The sequence below is a fragment of the Calliopsis andreniformis genome, chromosome 5 (genome assembly GCF_051401765.1).
Source record: "Calliopsis andreniformis isolate RMS-2024a chromosome 5, iyCalAndr_principal, whole genome shotgun sequence".
In the NCBI taxonomy this organism is placed as follows: Eukaryota; Metazoa; Arthropoda; class Insecta; order Hymenoptera; family Andrenidae; genus Calliopsis; species Calliopsis andreniformis.
The window spans coordinates 4,490,860-4,509,100 of record NC_135066.1 but is presented as its reverse complement, the minus strand read 5'-3'; the positions used below and the strand labels follow the sequence as shown (position 1 = coordinate 4,509,100).

General features: G+C 45.2%; 1 protein-coding gene across 4 annotated transcripts; it reads right to left on the bottom strand.

Moving 5' to 3' along the window:
- Positions 1–622: 622 nt before the first annotated feature.
- Positions 623–14,247, bottom strand: Chn (zinc finger transcriptional factor charlatan). 4 transcript variants are annotated; one of them, XM_076378668.1, is made up of 8 exons: positions 14,162–14,247; positions 9,270–9,431; positions 8,853–9,038; positions 7,128–7,435; positions 6,037–6,605; positions 5,592–5,903; positions 3,526–3,630; positions 623–2,414 (listed from the first exon to the last, which is right to left on the bottom strand). In XM_076378668.1, the coding sequence occupies exons 2-8, from the start codon at positions 9,367–9,369 to the stop codon at positions 1,625–1,627; spliced, it is 2,370 nt and encodes a 789-aa protein (XP_076234783.1). In that variant the 5' UTR covers positions 9,370–9,431; positions 14,162–14,247; the 3' UTR covers positions 623–1,624. The 4 variants fall into 4 exon arrangements, with proteins under 4 accessions (XP_076234783.1, XP_076234786.1, XP_076234785.1 ...); XM_076378671.1 differs by having other exon boundaries at positions 623–2,135; XM_076378670.1 differs by lacking the exon at positions 14,162–14,247 and adding an exon at positions 13,195–13,346.
- Between the last annotated feature and the right edge of the window lie 3,994 nt (positions 14,248–18,241).

Here is an 18,241-nt window from a genome sequence, read left to right as displayed (position 1 = left end):
TCACCAATAGAGTAACGCTAGGCTGCCTTCCCTAGGTGGTTATATACAATTCCTTGCAATTTGTTAACAATGTACGTATACAAATATGGTAAAAATAAGATCTAAAAGGATATTAATTTTTGTTTAACAATATTCTACTTTGACTGTGAAAAATACCTTAGATTTCAGTAGATCTTAAAAGGACCTTTGAGTGAGGTTGCCTACATTCAGGGGTTCTGTACTTTATCAGTAACTTGAGCTAACAAATAGTCTCATCAATTTTGTGGTTGATATTTTATGGTAAGATAGTGATTTTATTAAATTTTTCATTTAAGATTAATTACCCTTCTCCAAATCTTCTTCAGACCAACTTTAAAATAAGCTTTGATGTACCTTAGACTATTAAATCTTTAATCAAAGGAAAGGGTGTAAAAAATGAAACACTAAAATTCGCAGACTCCCAGAGTAACTCCTTCACTCGGTTTTCTAAGAATCTACGAACTTCCAATCGCTCGAGTCCTCTGCTTAAGTACAATAGATATAATATATTTCATATAATAACGTAAACAAGACAGTGGTTTTTTGTACAAATATCCCTTATATAAAAATGCTTGCCGGATCAAGTGCGTCGCGGTGTTCGCGTTGCTCGATCTTCTCTTCGTTTCCCTTCTAACTACATCCGTGAGCGTTCTTCTCAGCCGTTGATTCCAGAGAAAATGAACAAAATTAACCGCGTAATGGACGATGGACAAATGCACAGGACATCGATTCAAAGGACATTGACATCTTTAATTCGCGCGTTATTTTTACATGAAAATATGGTCACGGTGCGTTAAGGTTTCCTCGTCCTCGTTTAATCGCGTTACGGGACCAGTAATAATCGAGAGGAAACACGAGTCAAGGTACTTTCGATTAGTCTCACTTAAATCCTAAAGTTTCGCTGTGTCCCATTCTTCAAGGTAGCGGGACTCTTTTGGTTTCCTCAGGCGAACTATATTCTCACAGTCGCATTCGACGATTATTCTTACAACGAAATTCTTTTCTATCTACCAGCTTCGTTGGCTCTGACGGAGTCATCACTCGGAACCTTTGCAGAGCGTCCGATTCGATGGACACGAGAGTGTGACCTGGGGTTAGAGACACCAAGATTCCTCAGAAGCACGTCATCTTAGTTTAGGTTGCACTCTGAGATGCAACGAGAGGCATCGTATTAAATACCCTGAATCCAAAAATTGCAGTCGAGTACGTGGATCTTGGATGATAATGCATTAACCTTAAAACTGGTACAGGGCAGTCATAGTCCTTTTGGTAATCAAATTTTTTATAGAAGGTTCTAAAAAAGATTCAAGAATAACTTACTCTAGATCAATAAAGCAAAAAACTGTGAATTCTCTATACGATATTATAAACATTTTTACCTTATCACAAACAGGTATAATGTAACACAATATCAGCTGAGGTTCACATCAATACTTATCACAAAGCTCATCAATATAAATCAATACTTGACGAAATCTTAAAGTATAAAAAAATCTTCACCCTCTTTTAAAAAACTTCCACTGTACTGTCTTCCAAGATCCACCCTCGAACCCCTTCACTACGCCCCCAGGAACCAAGAATATATCTTCCTCCAATTCAACGAGGGTTATCTATGGTACCCATAGCTAGGACTGGTGAATACGGTAGCCTTCAAGGTAATAGAAGACACCTGGGATGTCGAACGCTCCTTGGTCACGCTGTTCTTCAAGGTCCTCTTGCGTCTGCCATGTCTCCAGAGCTTGTGCAGTGCCAGAGAGGCCTTAGTGTGATAAGGTCGGCAAACAGATCCCCTGGCAGGCGAGTCGTCAGGACACAAGCGGCACTTGAGCAGCCTCTTTCCAGCGTATCTTCTCGTATACCTCTTCCTGAGCTCATTGAACCTGAGGACCTTCTTCCCTGGCCTAGGACTCGAGTCTGTCTCTTTACTTTCCTGACTCTTTGCGTCAGGAGCGATTGGATCGTCATCCTCGAACTCCTGGTTCCATGTCACCTTTCTGGGCTGGCTCTGCTTCCTCGATCGCCTCTCGTTCGGCTTCCTTTGGCTGTCCATGCTCCAAGACCACTCGAATGGCTCCCTGGCTGACTGGCCTTCGGTCGCTTCGGGAACTGCTCGGTAGCTGCACGCAAAATCACGATTAAGTACAGTAGCAGTGTCGGCCGAGGGTCTAGAGCTGCGATCGCAAGCGCTGCAAGGCTCGACGACGCGTTCATCGGGGTGCTCGTCGCCGACGCGACGACAGACGACGCACGGCTCGGGCTTGGCGTCGCGACGGCCCACCTTGGGCTGGTCCACGAGGTCGTGGTCGTGATCGTGCTCGCTCGACCGCCTCCTCTCCTCTTCCAAGGTCGGGTACGCCATTGTCGCTGCAGTTGCAGGGGAGTTTACCATCTCGTGGCTGCAACCACCGCGGCACTGTTCCATAAGTTACGTTCGCGTCATTTTTCTACCAGTGAACGACCGCCCGTCGACGGGGCGACAGAGACGTTTTCTTTTTTTTTTATTATTATTATTATTCTATCTGTTTCTGGCTTTTTTTGTTTACACAAAGAGAGAGAAAGGCAACGGTGAACAACAGTCAAAGCGAGGACGCGCGTGTCCTGCGGCACACCGAGAAGCAAACGAAACGAAGCGTGCACGCACAAACGGAAAAAACGTCCAACCAAAAAATGACGCTGCAACGTAACAGAAAATGGAGAGGAGGGGAGTGGGTGCACTGCAGGCAGATCGCAATTTTTCTCTCTGATTTTAATCTTGATTGTCACATGTGACCGCGCTTTTTCTAGCTATCTCTTTAGAGTCCTGAGGGAAGATATGTAATTATTGTTTGTCAAATACTGCTCTTTTGAATAACAAAATTTGACACGACTTTTGCTTGCGACCTGCTGCAGGTAATGTCGACCCAGCGAGATGAACTAACATAGAGTTTGAAAAAAAAAGCGCGGGAATCGAAATCGCAACTGAACACATAAAGCAAGATCTCGCCAACGTTGGTAACGATTCATTTCTATTCTAGATGCTATTAATGCTAATTTGATTTAAAAACAATTTCCACTGATAGATATTTTCCTTAGAAAGTATACTCATCCGTGGAAAATAGTCAGTTCAACTCTAAATAATATAACAGATGAAAGATTCCAAGAAGTGAGTGGCACAAATCTAACACGAGAACTACTAAAAGTGATGTATGTCTATTTTCATCAGACTGCCAGAGTTAGAGGTTTCTAAAAAATACATATTTCATAAAATAAATACTCCTCTATACTCCATACATTTGTCCAGGTTTATACAGAAGAGAAATACTTTTAAAAAATAAAATTTTATACAAACTTTAACAATAGGCATCTGTGATAAGACAGACATTTGTACAACTCGACTTCCCACTATCTAGAAGTGACATCGAAATTCGCGTGGATAATTCATGAAACACGTATGTGAAAATTTCAGTTGTGGGGGTGAAAATAAAAGCAGACAAGTAGCACGGATAACAGGGATGCCAGTATGCTTACCCGAGAATCGTTGTCGGTGGTATCACGGTGGTAGCAGGTGCGATTGCTGGCGCTGGTGCTGGAAAAACTGGCGGACCAGGTGGCGGTCGACCTCCTCCCGCAGGGCTGTAAATTCGGTAATTAACGATAAATAAATGCCATCGACAAATTAGCGATGAGCTACTGTACTACCGTGATTCATATTTTCGCGAAAGATAATCAGTTACTAGTATTTGCTAAACTGCTTTTGAAATAAAATATCTTTCAATATGAATGGAGTCAGAAATGGAGATAAAATTAAAGTTAGAATTAGATTTAAATTCAATCTTAACTCCAGAGTAAGTAGATCTTAAGTTACCATTAGTTAAAAATTTCGAAGCAATAGGAAGATCAATAAAAAAGCAATAGAATACGAGTCCTGCAATTCTCGAGATACTAATAAACAATAGAGTCAAAAACAACACTATCTCCTGAACCCTCATACCCTTTCGCAATAAATAAACCTCCCTCCTCCCTTTCAACACTAACAGAACTATTAATCACGGTCTAAAAACGCCTGTAACGAAAAATCAAGCAAAAACTCTCCCTCAATCCATCCTGAAACTCTAATCGAAGCCAAAACAAAGCGTTTCGCTGGAAATCCAAAGCAAACAGTTAATTTTCGCAGCAACCACGGTTCCCGATCGACGGGAGATCGACAGACCCCGTCCGGTCGGGTGGGAAATGTGCACGATCGTGAATAATTCCGTGTAAAGAGCAGCTAACGAGAAAGAGAAACACGAGTGGGGTCCCGATCGAAGTTTAAACCCGTCGAGCGCTCGTTACACGTGTTTGCTCTGCGCCTGGGAGTGCGGCGCGGGCGAAAAAGTAACGGGGATCAGTCGGCGCGATCGACTTCCAATTAAATCGTTTTAATGAATTTCCCGATGGCACGGTTCCGGAGGCGCGACGGTGCATTCGGGCCGCGTCAGCCCGGTGAAACTGGCGCGCGAGGCTAAACCAAACACGCCGACGTGAATTTACAGCCCCGTTCGATCTGACTTCAATTAACGGCCTGGCGCGGAGGAAAAATGTTACGAGAGCTGGACGAGAATCCCAGCCAGCCATCCGTTTCGTGCGCCACCGAATTTCTCGTTTTCCTGTCGTTCCATCGGGTTTCAGAGTGATTAGAGGCGGCGGATGAGCTGGGGATGACATCACGGTTCGATTTATTGAATGGGGGGTGGTCTTTGGAGGGTTCCTTTCGCGAAGAGTGATTGCGCTCCGCGATGTAAATGGGGCACAGCGGGGCTTGAAATCGATGAAAAGAATTGATCAACTTTTCGGGGGGACGGTGGAATTTATCTTTTGCAGATCCAGTTGTTGTCTTTTGAATTGCAAAAGTAGAATGGAACGAGTGTTCGGAGTCTTTGGAGAGTACTGATAACTGGCGAAGAAGTGGTATGAATAGAGAGGGCGATTAAAATGCGGTCAAAGGGGTGTTCGCGGAAGAGGGCACCTGCGGCAAGAATCCGCGGTGATCAAAGAGCAATTGCAATAATCGTTCCAGAGACCGCTACAAACAGTGGTTGTTACGGAGAAATGTCGGTATTTGAAAGTCAATGAGTGCTCGTTGAGTTCTGACGGACTTAACTGCGGAAGCATCCTGAGCGGTCCCTTTTGTTCGTGGAACATCTCTATTGTGGTTCTAGTACCTACCGAAGCTTTTGAAAGCTAGTCAAGAGAAAGTGATCAAACTGATGAGAGTGCATCGTAATTAATGAAATGATACTACTTAGAAGAGATACGACCAGACATCATTAACGTCACGTGTGGAATTGATTACAGAGTAAAGAGTTAGTACTCCATAAATGAGAGGAAATAACTATTCAAATCTTTGGGTAATAGAAATCTGCTTATGTAAATTTCCTCTAAAATCAAAATTACCTTGCGAGGTACAGAATAATATCTCTTGATATTACTATAACAGTATTCCACCCTCAAATCTCTAGATAACTTAACTGCACTTTCAGAAACAAAAGTTTCCTCGTGAAAATCCACCCTCAAATTATATTACTCTGACTCAGTAGGTAAAAATGCATCCTTACTGCAACGCTTGCTGATGACGATTATTCGGTGGCGGTGGGGCTTGAGCTGTGGACGTTGCAGGCGCGTTGGCACTGCTGACACGATGCACGTGCAACTGATGCATCTGCAACTGTGCCGCATCTTCGCCGAGGAACGAGCACCTTGAGCACTGCCTCCTGTTATGCACTTTTAGCACGTGTGTCGCAAGACGCTCAGCGCGTGCAGCTTTGTACTCGCACAGAGTGCATGCAAAGGGTTTCAGATGCGTATTAAGATGTCTTTTCAAGCACCAATTGTCCACGCCGCTCCAAGAACAGTAACAGCATGTGTACCTAAAATTACAAAGCATGTCAATCAAGTGTAAAAATTAGTTTCTTAATTACCTCAAAGGAGTACCTCTCAATGTTACACTACTAAATTTAATATCATAATTAAACGCAGCTTAAATTTTCCCTGAAACCTCACCTCCGCTCCTGAGCACCTTTAGAACCACCTTTCAAATGACTCTTGCTGTTGCAGCCTCCATTCTGCACCCTCCTCCCAGTATTGCAGTTCACTGCATCCGGTTGCATAATACTTGGCGCAGGCATAGTGGTCGCCTGATAGATCCCTGCTGTATTAGCAGTCGCGCCACTGCCAGGGTTTGGCTGCAGCTGGTAACTCTTATTATTGTTGAACCCAGAGGAGTAATTCGTGTGCTGTTGCTGCTGCTGGCCATTCGTGTTCGCTGTACCTGTGGTCCCTGCAGCAGAGTCTTGTTGCAGAGGCTTTGGTGCACTCGATCCTGCCGGTCTGCGTATCCTAGAGAGCTCGTAGCCGTGCTCTCGGTGCATTCTGAGGAAATGTTTCTTCACGTGGTCGGCACGGTTGAATGGCTTGTAGCAGATGTAACAGTGGAATGGCTTCTCCTCGCGATGAATATTCTCGTGTCGTGTGTACAAGTCGCGTCGGTCTGTTCCGTAAGGACAGTACGGACATGTGTATCGTTTTCCGCTCGCGGACACTGTGGCTGACGTCGGCATTGTTGTGGTGTTCTGTAAAGTTAGATGGATGTTAGTTTGGAAGAGAATATTGAAATACATTTATTATAGAGTTTCAATTAGTTTCCACTTTTAAGAGATATTAAATACTACTTCCTGCGCCACGAATGTTCCACGTACTAATGTTCCTTTCAGAAATTAAAGCTTCTAATAATGGAACTTTTCATATTAAATTCTCACTACTGTACTTCAACAAGTGAAAAACAAATCAATTCACATATCACTTTACTAACTACTTTACTGTCTTCATGAAACTATCTACTATAATTCTACTACATAAATATACTCCTGGTATTATATATAATCCCTTTCACCAGTAATCTTCAAATTACAGAATCCAATCCCAGATCCCTTTTACCCAATTTTCTCAGATGAACCATGGTACCATCTGATTCCTCCTACTCCCCCCATCGCTGTACCACCTGCCAACACCACCAATAACCTCTCTACATTCACTCACACAACATTCAACAGCAGTCTACTTCTCACTGGTACCATGTGTTTCTCAGAACTTACCTGATGAAGGTGCTGTGGTGCAGGGGAAGAAGGTAACTCCTGCAGAAGGAACGTCGACGTGACAGGCAACAGGGCAGCAGGAACTGTTTGAGTCTCCTGCGTCCGTCTGGACGGCGGAGCGACCCGCTCTGCTCGCTCGCGTAGCCTCTCCAGGTACGTAATCACGTCTTCGACCTTCAGCTCAGACTGCAGGTAATCCTTGCGCGGCGAATGGTGCCTGTTCCTGCTGTCGTCAGCGAGGATCCTCGAGGAATGAAGCTCCATAAAGTGCTCGGCGACGTCGCGCGGTCCGCCGCCCATCACGTCGCCTGTTGGACAATGGGACTCGTCAATTATACCAACAACCTACCACCTTTCGACCCTCCTTCACCTCCCCCCACCTCCTCCTCCCGGTACCCTTGGAAGGGTCTCGTGAAGGTTCGCCTCGAGGGATCGAGGGGGGGTGGGGTTGAGGGTTTTTTGGGGGAGTTGGACTGGGTGGTTGGGTACCTACAAGAGTGGGGGTTGGAGTACTGTAAGTAAATAGATTTTCAGTAGTTCTTGATTAATTTTTGGAAAACTGGGTTTGTGAGGTTGGATTTCTAGTAGAGGATATTTTCGAGTATCGGTTAGGTTGCTGGGAACAGAATTTATACTTAGCTTCAATCTTGAGAAAAGAAGATCCGAAAATTGGGTTGATATAATTTTCCATATCGACGGATCAACAGAGACTGACAACCTGTATGAATCTGATCTGATAGAAGGAACTATACTAGACGAACTATGACCTACCCGTGCTCAGAAGTACACATAAGAAATAGAAACACAATTCCAAATGTCAACTGTATGTAAATACTCGAAGTTTCAAGAAGGAGAGAGCATTTCTATATCACTTGTGATAATAATTGCAAAATGTGGGAATTGATTTTGCTCTAAATAATCTAATTTCTGAATTACTTATCCTATAGTTCTAAATTTTATTAACTCAAGATTCTAATTTATAAATTGTAAAGCACCTATTCAACAAATTGCACTCAAAGTGAAAGACTTTTCATAATAGTCTTAACACTTTCAGCTCCTATCGTAATTTTCACTGGATTTCACGTCACTTTGCTTCAGCAAAGCGTCGAGCTAACAGTCTGTAGACTCCTCGAAAACAGGCAGAAAAGCAACAATTATCCAGCTTAAGGATATTTAGACCCTGATGCGAGTTGCCATTGTCTCCCATCGCCAAAGCACGCAAAACCTTAAGCCGCCTCGATGACACAGAATTCTGGAAATTACCGAAGGGGCGCTCCACCCCCTCGCCCCTCAGGAGGACAATAAAACCGTCTTTGTCCGAGGAAGGACCGAACAGCTTTGGTGTTCCTGTATTGTTGACCTCTTCAATTCCGTGTCAATCTAACTCAGAGACCATTCGTATCCCCTGACCCGTTATTTTCGACTCAGCGCAACGAAAATTCGACTATGTCGTCAACATCGTTATACTAATTGCGCGGACCTCTGTGACTCACATTTAAACACTGTTCGTCGCTCAAAGGTGGCCAGACGCTTCTCTGCTAAAAGGGACTCGAATTAATTCACTTAGCTACCGCAAGGAGGCTCCGTTCCTCCGTTCCCCTAATAGGAAAAGTAAATTTTCTGAATGGTGGTTTGATGGTTAAGGATTCTTCAATTGGAGAGGTTTTACTGTAGGAAGTTTTCAAGTATTTCGAGGTGATAGGGGAAGAAGAGCTGTCTACCAACCACATTCGTAGCATCTCCATGTAGCTTTTCCAGCATGATAAGCCGCGATGCGACTGCCATCGGTCCCTTTCAGTGGCTCCTCCTCACATGTCCAATTCCCATCGTCGCTTCCGTCGGTGCCGTTTCCGGTATCGTCGTCGTTCTTGTACGATACCGAGGTTTCGAACTCGTTCTGCACGCTGGACGCTGTGCCAAATACAGATGAGGACTAAATAAGTATCAGATTCCCTAGAATACCTCGAAATTTGAGTTTCTCTTAAATTTAGATCCACGTCATATTTAGCCTCATAATAAATTATTCAGTATGAACTTCACAAGCAAAAGTATGAACTCCACGAGGCACTTTGTAAAACTAAGAACCTAATTTTATAAGAATTTTATTCCTAATAATATTAAGAACCCAGTATAATGACTCACTTCTGTGATCAGGATCCTCTCCATACAGTTTCCTAGTGATTTCCTTGAACATATCCTCGTAGCAGTCCAGCCTGCTAATTCCCGTGCCGCTGCCCTCCATTTCCGAAGTCCCTCAGCGGTCACCCACTATCCTTGGAACAATAAACTCTCCCGCTCGTCTACCTGCGAACGAAGACGGGGCGGTAAGTCGGGTTACGACTAATAATCCCTCGAAACGCTGTCCCCCTGTCCGTTTTTCCACCGTTCCTCTCCACCTCTGACCTTAAATTTCGGGGCCAGCCCGCGGCAACTCTTTCACGCGTATATACCCTGCTTCTGTCGCTTCTACAAGAGCGTAAACTTTGCCGAGGGCCAATTGGGGTCGAGTCGATGAGAGGGACGTCGGTTAATTGGGTCATCGAATCTTAATTGAATCTTGGAATAGGCGTCCGAGGATTTCGCTCCTCTTCTCGGGTCGAATGGTTGACTCGCGTAACCAGCAGGATTACGTCATTACTCTTATCGAGGTAACGCACCGGAAATGCACAGAATGCTGGATTTTCGTTAAGTGGAATGGGATGTATTATTCAGATGAAAGTTTCCCTCTTTCGTAGAGGAATATTTAGATGAGAGTAGACAAGGGTGAGGTAATACGGATGGAAATTGTTTATGCTGTGGCTGGTGTCCTTCGAGACGAATTTAAACGACGATTTCGCGATGGATTCGGAAGGAGGATTGTGAAATTCTGGTAGCTTCGTAAATCTCGACGGTGTATGCATCACCGTGTAAACTCCCGTCGGATTCGCGTCCCAGTTTCGCCCGAAGTCAATCGTTCCTGGTGCTAAGTGGCGATGTATCGTTGGGAAATTTCGATCGGCTCGCGAATTTATGGGTCTGCTATCGGAGCATACGGCGTGAAATATTGTCGCGCTCGGGAATTTCAATTTTTCGAAGTTTGGACTGCGTCGGTGATAGGAGGACGTCCAAGCAACGATTAAAAATAATGGAAGTTCCTTGTAACGTTTTCTATAAAAAATGAATTCTTCTGCTGTATTTTGATCCGCGACACGATATTTCAATTTATCTCCTATCCATACGGAATATTCGAGGAAAAATTTGAAAATCGACGCTTTGTCAAGTGGATACGGGTATTTTGTAAGTAAACTCTTAGGATTCCTTGGAATCTATCACTTCGTCCCCTCTCGTTCTTATCTCTTATATATTCAGCTGCAACTCGGTGAGACATCTCGTTCCTAAAAGCAGTACTCTACTTTGCAAATGCACCTTCAAAATTTTATCCTCAGGAGCATAGAAAGGGAAATATTGATACTCTTATTAGTAATAATACTTCTTACAGCTTGAGTTGGCACATTAAGTCACGTACCCACTTGTACATAAATTAAATAACACTATCTCTATCTAAATTTGTATTCGAAAATGATTGGAAACCTTCCTTTTTCTCTTTCTTATAAAAGAAATAATACCTATTAAGTAACATATTTCTTTTAAGTTAGTGCACAGCCTCTCCGATTCCATTTACCACGCTCCAAAGCGAACAAAGCAACGGCAACATAATACCAACGCCAGTTCCGCACTGTTCATTGCAAATAGAGGTTCAATGCTCGCGACTCTAGACTCCTAAATACGGAGAATTCGCGAGGATGCAAAGCTTCCTCTCAGAGGCGCTAACGAGTTCTCTACGGGAGTGGTGCGACGGGATTAGAATCGGGGCTTGTAACAGAGCGTTTAGGAGCACCGATTGACGTTACGGATCTTCAATTAGAGGCTCACGGAAATCAAGTACACCCACGTGAAGTAATTACTATGCGCGACGGGTGTGCCTAGACGAACGTTCTTCTATCGGCCTGAGAGGAAACTCTAGATGCGATTTTATGATTCGAATGAAGGAATCCATGGAAGCAGAGGTGCTTCACACTCACCTAACTCTGTAAATTTTTATCCAATTAAACTTCAATTCCTTTCTCTTGAATGCCGATTTGCAAAGGAAGAAATTACGGCAGACAATTTCTGTGAATTACTTGCATCCTTCAGTAGTCAAAGGATCAGAGAGAAATTGTGTAATATTTTGTTCCTTGTCCGCTAGAAGAATTTAACTTTGTAGATGTAGGAAACGGTTCAGGAATACTGAAGAATGTTGGGAAAGTACTCAAGGCGGGTGTACTTCTCAAAGGGACCGCAATAATGAAGAAGGAACGGGCGAGCAATTACGGATATTTCACGAGGATCTTGTGAAACTCGATCGAAAGTTTTAAGGCCACTTTATAATTCACTCGAGCGTGAGCAGTCTTAACTCTTCCCTACCGGCTACATCCCTGAACGAGGGAGGGGGAGGAGGAAACCACCCCCCATTGTGTTACAGAGCGTTAAATATTCATGAACGGGAAATCTTTCGCCTTTGGACCGTGGTACAATTTCGAGACTGACTGAAAAGTGGTATCGATCTTCACTTATACCTTGAACGAGAGCAAGCCTTCGGTTCTTTGACGGAAGTGTAAAGGGTGCTTCTTCAATAGAGTATTGAAATTTTGCAGTGAGAAAGCTTTTCATCGAGGGGTAATCTTTAAAGTATTTTATAGACTGCCTGATATTTTTTCGATAAATTAGAAAAGCAGATCGAAAAAGCATCCCTTTCATCAGGGATCCCACCAATCAAACTCCAAGAATGGCCGAGATCAATTACTCTGTTACTCGATTACTCCGTCGCTCGAGGCAACGTTCAACAAAAGTCCAGAACTCAATTAGCTAAAACACGATCGCCAATTCTATCGCCCACCCTCCAAACGTCAGGGTAAATTCGATCGCTAAGAGGGATCCTTGAAACCGTTCGACCCTGAACATGGGAAATTCCTCTTTAGTAGGAAACGAAGCGAGTGTGCCGGGATCTTTCATCGCGATGCTATTCAAAAGTTAAACCGCAGTGTCTAATGGCATTCATCTACAAAATTTCTGAACCCTTTAGAAAACAAGATATTAAAAAAAAAGACATTACTCACAAGATAGGATACTGGACTACTTCATCACTCAAAGCTCAAATTTTCATCAAATCACGACTTCGTCTCGAAAAAACTTCCCAAAATAAGAACCCAACTTCCACATCCCTAGAAACTACCCAACCAACAACCCTCTCCAAATCAACATTCCCAAAATCGAGTTACCTCTCCACACCCTCAGCCAAAATTCCCAGTAACTCAACTAGCATGCAAAGTGTCACGACCAAATCACTCTCTATCGGTAAACGCAATCCGATCCCAAAGAAAAAACCAACAAAACAACCCCCAATGATCCACATCCCCAAATCCTCATCGATCTAGATCCAACCCCCACTCCAATTCATTTCGATCGGTAGCAAGGACGCAGTTCTTCTTACGCTTTCGCTCGGAATGAGGAAGAAGGAGCGAGCCGGGTGTATTGATCGGCCGCGTGAGTGGAAAACGACAGGAGGAGAGGGGTGGTCCCCACTCTGGGGGGATGAGAGAGCAAGCCTAGCCGTGGTGCACGGCGTGTTCGTTGCGCGTCGGCGGTGTACACGGCGGTGCCAGGGGGTGGTCAGGCACGCTCGGTATTCGTGGAAGGGGTTACACAGGCGGCGAATAAATCAATATTCCCCTCCGAGCGATCGGGGACGCGTCCCTCGGAGACGACAGATGGCGAGGAAGGGTGGCTCGAGTCTGTTCTGCGCCGGTTGAGCACCGCTGTCTCCGAAGAAAACTGTCGACGGGTGGAGGGGAGATGCGGGTGGGCAGACCAGGGGGAGGCATACACACGGTCCGAGGGAACGGAGAGAAGAAAAAAGGAGAAAGCGGTGGGGGGAGGAGTGGAAGGGGTGGCGAGGAAACGGAGCGACGGGGAAGGGGGCCAGGGTGGGGAGAGAGAAGGCGCGCGCAGTGTGCCATTCAAATTCATCCGGAAATTATTACCGACTAACCAAGGACGGCGAGCGGGTCTCTGGCGTGTGCGCGCGCGCTTCCCCGCGTATGTTCACGTGCGTGCACACGCAACGGAACGGTGTCGGGCACGCAGCGAGTTAGAAATGGCAGAGTCCGTACTATAGTCTCTCGGAGGACGGTACGCGCGCGCGGACCACCACGTCACGCTCCAAAACGACGTCCCGTCCGGTCCGACACTGGCCATGGCGCGAAAGTGGCCACGAACACAGGCACGCAGGCACACAGAGCCAGAGGAGACACGCACACGCGGCCGAGCCCGTATCGAGCGGCCCTCGCTCGCGCCGGGACGAGACGAAGACTATCGCGCGATCCACTCGCGCGCGGACCGGCGTCACGCGCGCCTACCTTCCCGCGGCTCGGCTCTGCCTACGCGCGAGGACGCGCGCCGTGGGTGGAAGACGCACAGTGGAACGCTCCACGCGCACCCAAGTGTTGCGTAAAGCGAGCCCCTCGAGAACACGGCCCGCCAGACGCGTCCAGTCATCGTGCAGCCGCGTCCACCTTGGCGCGTCGAGGCCCTCCAGGTGTCACAGTGTCGCGAAACGTCACCTCCTGGAAAGGATCTTGATCGTAGAACTGCGTCGAATCCTGCGCCTCCACCCCCGCGACACTGTGCTCCTTCCACCCGCGAACGTACACTCGAGTAATGCACACGACACTCGTTCCTCTTCCTAGTGCTCCTGTCCCCGTCACTCTCGCGGCGTGTCTCCATCGATCCGATCCGATTCGATGTCCCGCCGCGGCGGAAAGGCGAGCAGAAAAGGGACTCGAAGGGACGACACGGTGACAGGCCGAGAGAAGGAGAGACAGGAGTGAAGAAAGGACAGAAGGGAAAGGTGGAAGAAGACGGCGGGCCGGGGGGCCCAGCGGTAGGAAAAATCGTGGCGCGCGCGAACCACGGGACGAGGCTGAAAGACGAGAGAGGAGCGTTGGAGCGGTACTCACGGTGTTCCTAGAGGGCCAGGCAGGGCCGATCCGCCGATGGAAATTCGTTGTTCGAGAAAACGTTGTGCTGGTTCGGTTGCAGGTTGTTTCCTCGACGGCAGTCGGGTGGCGAGTGGGTGGGCAGGCGGGGTGGCAGGCGGACAGAAGTGGGTGGCGCGGGTGGGTTGGGAGCAGCGGCGTGTGGGTGGTGGGAGTGGGGTGAGGGAACCCAATACCACCCTCCTCGCCCATTCAATCCTGCAGTATTAGGGGGAGCAGTCGAGCCTGTTCCCGACCCTCCCTCCCCTCGCTACCTCCCACCCTCCCTCCTCCTCCGCCTCCTCCTCCTCCTCCTCCTCCTCACCCTCTGCCTCCTCCACCTCATCCTCATCCTCCTCCTCCCTCTCCGCACGCATCCAGCGGGCTAAAACATCTACGACGACGAGGATGATGCCTGCGACGACGACGGAATACATTCAATTTCTGATTGCAGAGAATTCGCTGCTGGGGAAATCTTGGAGTTTGCACCCCCGGGAGGAATGAATTCAGGGTTTTTCATCGGTTTGTAGTCGTTAGTTCTTGGTTAGTTATAAGTAGTTACTACTGAGCGCTAGTAGAGTTAACTGGATATGCAGAAGTGTGATATAAAATGTAGATACTGGAAGTTTTTATTGGAAGATATTTTACAGCTGAGATTATGATTTATAATTTTGAGGGGGATAGTAATTAACAGTTAAAACTCTATTCAATATAGGAAGGTGTACTTTTGCTTGTCTGGTAATTAGGACTATGTTTTTAGATGAAAGGATGGTCATAGGTACAAGAAATTAAGAAAACGAGGTTTCTTGGGGGTTAAATCAACCCTTTTACATTCTTACAGGCTTGATTGTACTACTCTTCCTCCATTTAAGTATGCAGTTTTCTGTTCAAGCTACTTACTTCCCACTACCTATCACAAATATAACCTGAAGACAGCACAAATCAATAATCGTCAATCTCGAGATAGCTGCAAAAGAATTGCTCAAAAAATAAGCTAATATTATATACAATCCAAGTGCCATAATTACTAAATAAAATAAAATGAAAAAAATAAAATCATACTACTCAATAGGAAGAATATCACAGTTCCTAATAGAGCTTAATCCTTTTTCTAATACTAAACAATATTTTATTAAAGACTCTCAATGTACGTAATAATTTTCTACTTTTAATATTTCCTTAATTCTATCCCTGTTTCAGCAACCCGACGATATTAAACATAAGTACCTGAATCATATTCCCAGAAATTCCATAAAGATTCACAACAAAGATCTAATAAACTCCATCAATTCGACTATTCTAGACTGTTTAGAGAGTATAACTTTTCCAAGCAGCTTGAAAGCAAATCGAGCAGTTCGAAACGTCGGAGTTTCAGCTTGCTCCTTCCTGCACTCGAACAGCCCCACGACGGATGGCCTCACACGCGTGTTGGTGCGTGTGCGTGCAGTTCTCCATCCGTGGGCCCCATCTTCTTCTTCCTTCTTCACACGTAAACACGGACACACACATGAGCAGAGCTCAGCTAAACCTCCCTGCACGTGTTCGGGACGCAGGCTGCCTGGCAGCCAGAGGGGCGGATTCCCTGCCAACCGGGGAGGGAGGAGAATTTACGGAGGCCCTTCGAGGTCCTTGCTTGAGGGAACCTTTCCTCGGAAGGGTCTGGAACCTTTTGGGTCTTCGCAGGCCCCTCTGGCTGTATTTTTGGCCCTGCTTGGATCTTGCTGTTGCCTCGAGAACGGGGGTGACGGAAGTCGATGGGGGAACTGCTGGTAGCTGGGTGTCGTGGGATCAGGGAAATTTCAAGTTGAACCCTTTAAGATATTCCGTCGAGGGCTTTTCGAGGCTCTGCATCGATCGCCATCTGGAGGTTTTTGAGATATTCTCTATGTAGACTCAGAATGCTTCCATTTGGTACAACATTGAAATTCAGGGACATTCATATTTCAAAGAGGTGAAGATCAGGGAATGCAAGTAATATCATAATATACATATAGAATTATTAAAGTCACAAGGCAGGAAATACAGTAACAGCGTGGAATAAAATATTGCAGAGTAGAGATTAATATTCTGGGATATTTAAATATGACTTCCATCAGAAGAACTTCATAAGACTTTAAATTAATCAAAGTGGAGAGATTGCAGACTGACATACATACGTCAAGGATGCGTCCTGCCCTACTAGAATCCTCACATGAATCCTCTTCAAAAAAGGAACACTGAACACATTAGCAAGAACGTAACACCAAAGCATGAGGCAGCGAATAAAAGTAACACATTTTTCAGAGGCCTTCTATTTATAGGAAAATTCGATATCTGGGTCGTAGAAATCGATCATCAGGCGCGGAGCCTGAAAATTGTCTCCCCTTCGATTCTTCCAAACTCAGAAGTTCTAAGGGCTCAATCCCTTCAATCAGCAACTTTACCCCAATTCTTTTTATGCTCGAACTCCCCGCCAGCGAAACTGGGGCAAGAAAAATAAGGAATTTTCCACGAACAGGGAAAATTTGATCCATTCTAAAGGCAACATTTACGGAATATAATAGCCGCTCGTCGAGCGTTTAATTTAAGCAGTAAAAGAGTCAAGGCTCAAAGGAATCGCCTCATTGTCTTCTGGCTCTATGGTTTCTGGTGGAGATCACAAATACTTTGGTAGAACGAGGCCCAGCGGTGTCGGGAAGGTGTGTCCGTGTGTTTGGCCGAGCTACAGGTAACTGCCTTGCCAACGAGAAGGGAACGCCGACGTTCTCGGTGGTTTCCTTGTCGACGTTTTCGTTTTGCTACCTTCTAAGCTTGATCTCGACGGAACTAGGTGCCAGCAGCTTCGGTTCGAAGTCGTTTGCCGCAACTTTATCATGCAAGTGGTCGACTTTCTCAATGAGAACTGGAGCATGAATCAACCCCTTCAATCGTACGTGGTTCGAAAATCGAAATTTTAGGGTGATTGTATACTATGTCTATTGAAATTTCGATATGCAAATTGGGAGATCTTTAGAAGCTTTATTAACATATTTATGAAATTCTAAGTTTAGTAATGTTTGGAAAATTTAACGCGCTTGTTGTGTCTTAGGAAAGATTAAGGGTTTCTTATTCTTAACAAAAGAATTGGAGGCTGATGAGGGATCGTATCGAGACAAATTTGTCCTGGTATTCTTTACCTGGTGCATCCATTGTGTTTCATCGATGAATCGAATATTTTACCCCGTGACACCCCATTATCCTATCCTCCCCTGTTTTCCTTCGCGTTAAGAATTCTGAATTTCAATGATAGGACGAACTCGGTTTTATAAGACAGTGAATAAGAGAGTTTCAGAAAATTTAAAATATTCAACGTTTTCCTGCATAAATGCTTCGTTATTCGTGAATTGAACGAGGTGGTATTTTGTCATGTTTTTACAGTACACGGTTCGCTAAAAATAAGTGAGAAGCAAGTGCATGCAAGGGACAGCAAGGGCACTCGATCTTGCGTAAAAGATGACGCATGGGGATGTGCAAGTGTGTGCGAGCGTAAGGGAAAATTATGGTGCATGTGTGTGATCATTTTCTTGTAAAATTAAGGGATATTTAGTCTATGAGAATTTTACGCATTTATGCGATTAAAAAAGTGAAGAAATTATTAATAATAATCAACAGCTATGAGTTTGTGAATGCTGAGGAATCAATTTATAAAATAGCAATAGAAAATTTTTCATTCTTTAATTATAAGGAACTTTGTCAATACAAAACTAATTTACTACTTGATAAATCCGTCTTGAGCACATTTCCAAGGAAAAATGTTTGCTGGGAGCATTTGAAAAGGAAGAAAGTTTCCGAAGTACGTGATAAGACTAAATGCACCTCGTCGACGTCAAAGCTCTACGTCATACCGTGTTGCACGTGGTGCGCGTCATCGCTTATTATTCTCACGCAGATCACACGCGTACTATTGTACGTGAACGACACGGGAAACGGCACCTGTTACAGCAATCGTAGAGAAAATATTCCTTGTTTATTAACAGTCAATACTTTACCACTGATAAACACAGTGATCATGCTCTACTTAGGGTGAAAAAGATAACTCAAATA

Excerpts from the sequence above, each read along its gene's own strand:
- Chn (XM_076378668.1), bottom strand. The coding sequence starts at position 9,369 with ATGGAGGGCAGCGGCACGGGAATTAGCAGGCTGGACTGCTACGAGGAT. Across the intron at positions 3,631-5,591 it reads CGTCATCAGCAAGCGTTGCA|CCCTGCGGGAGGAGGTCGAC; the intron begins GTAAGGATGCAT and ends CCGAATTTACAG. Across the intron at positions 2,415-3,525 it reads CCACCGACAACGATTCTCGG|CCACGAGATGGTAAACTCCC; the intron begins GTAAGCATACTG and ends CGGTGGTTGCAG.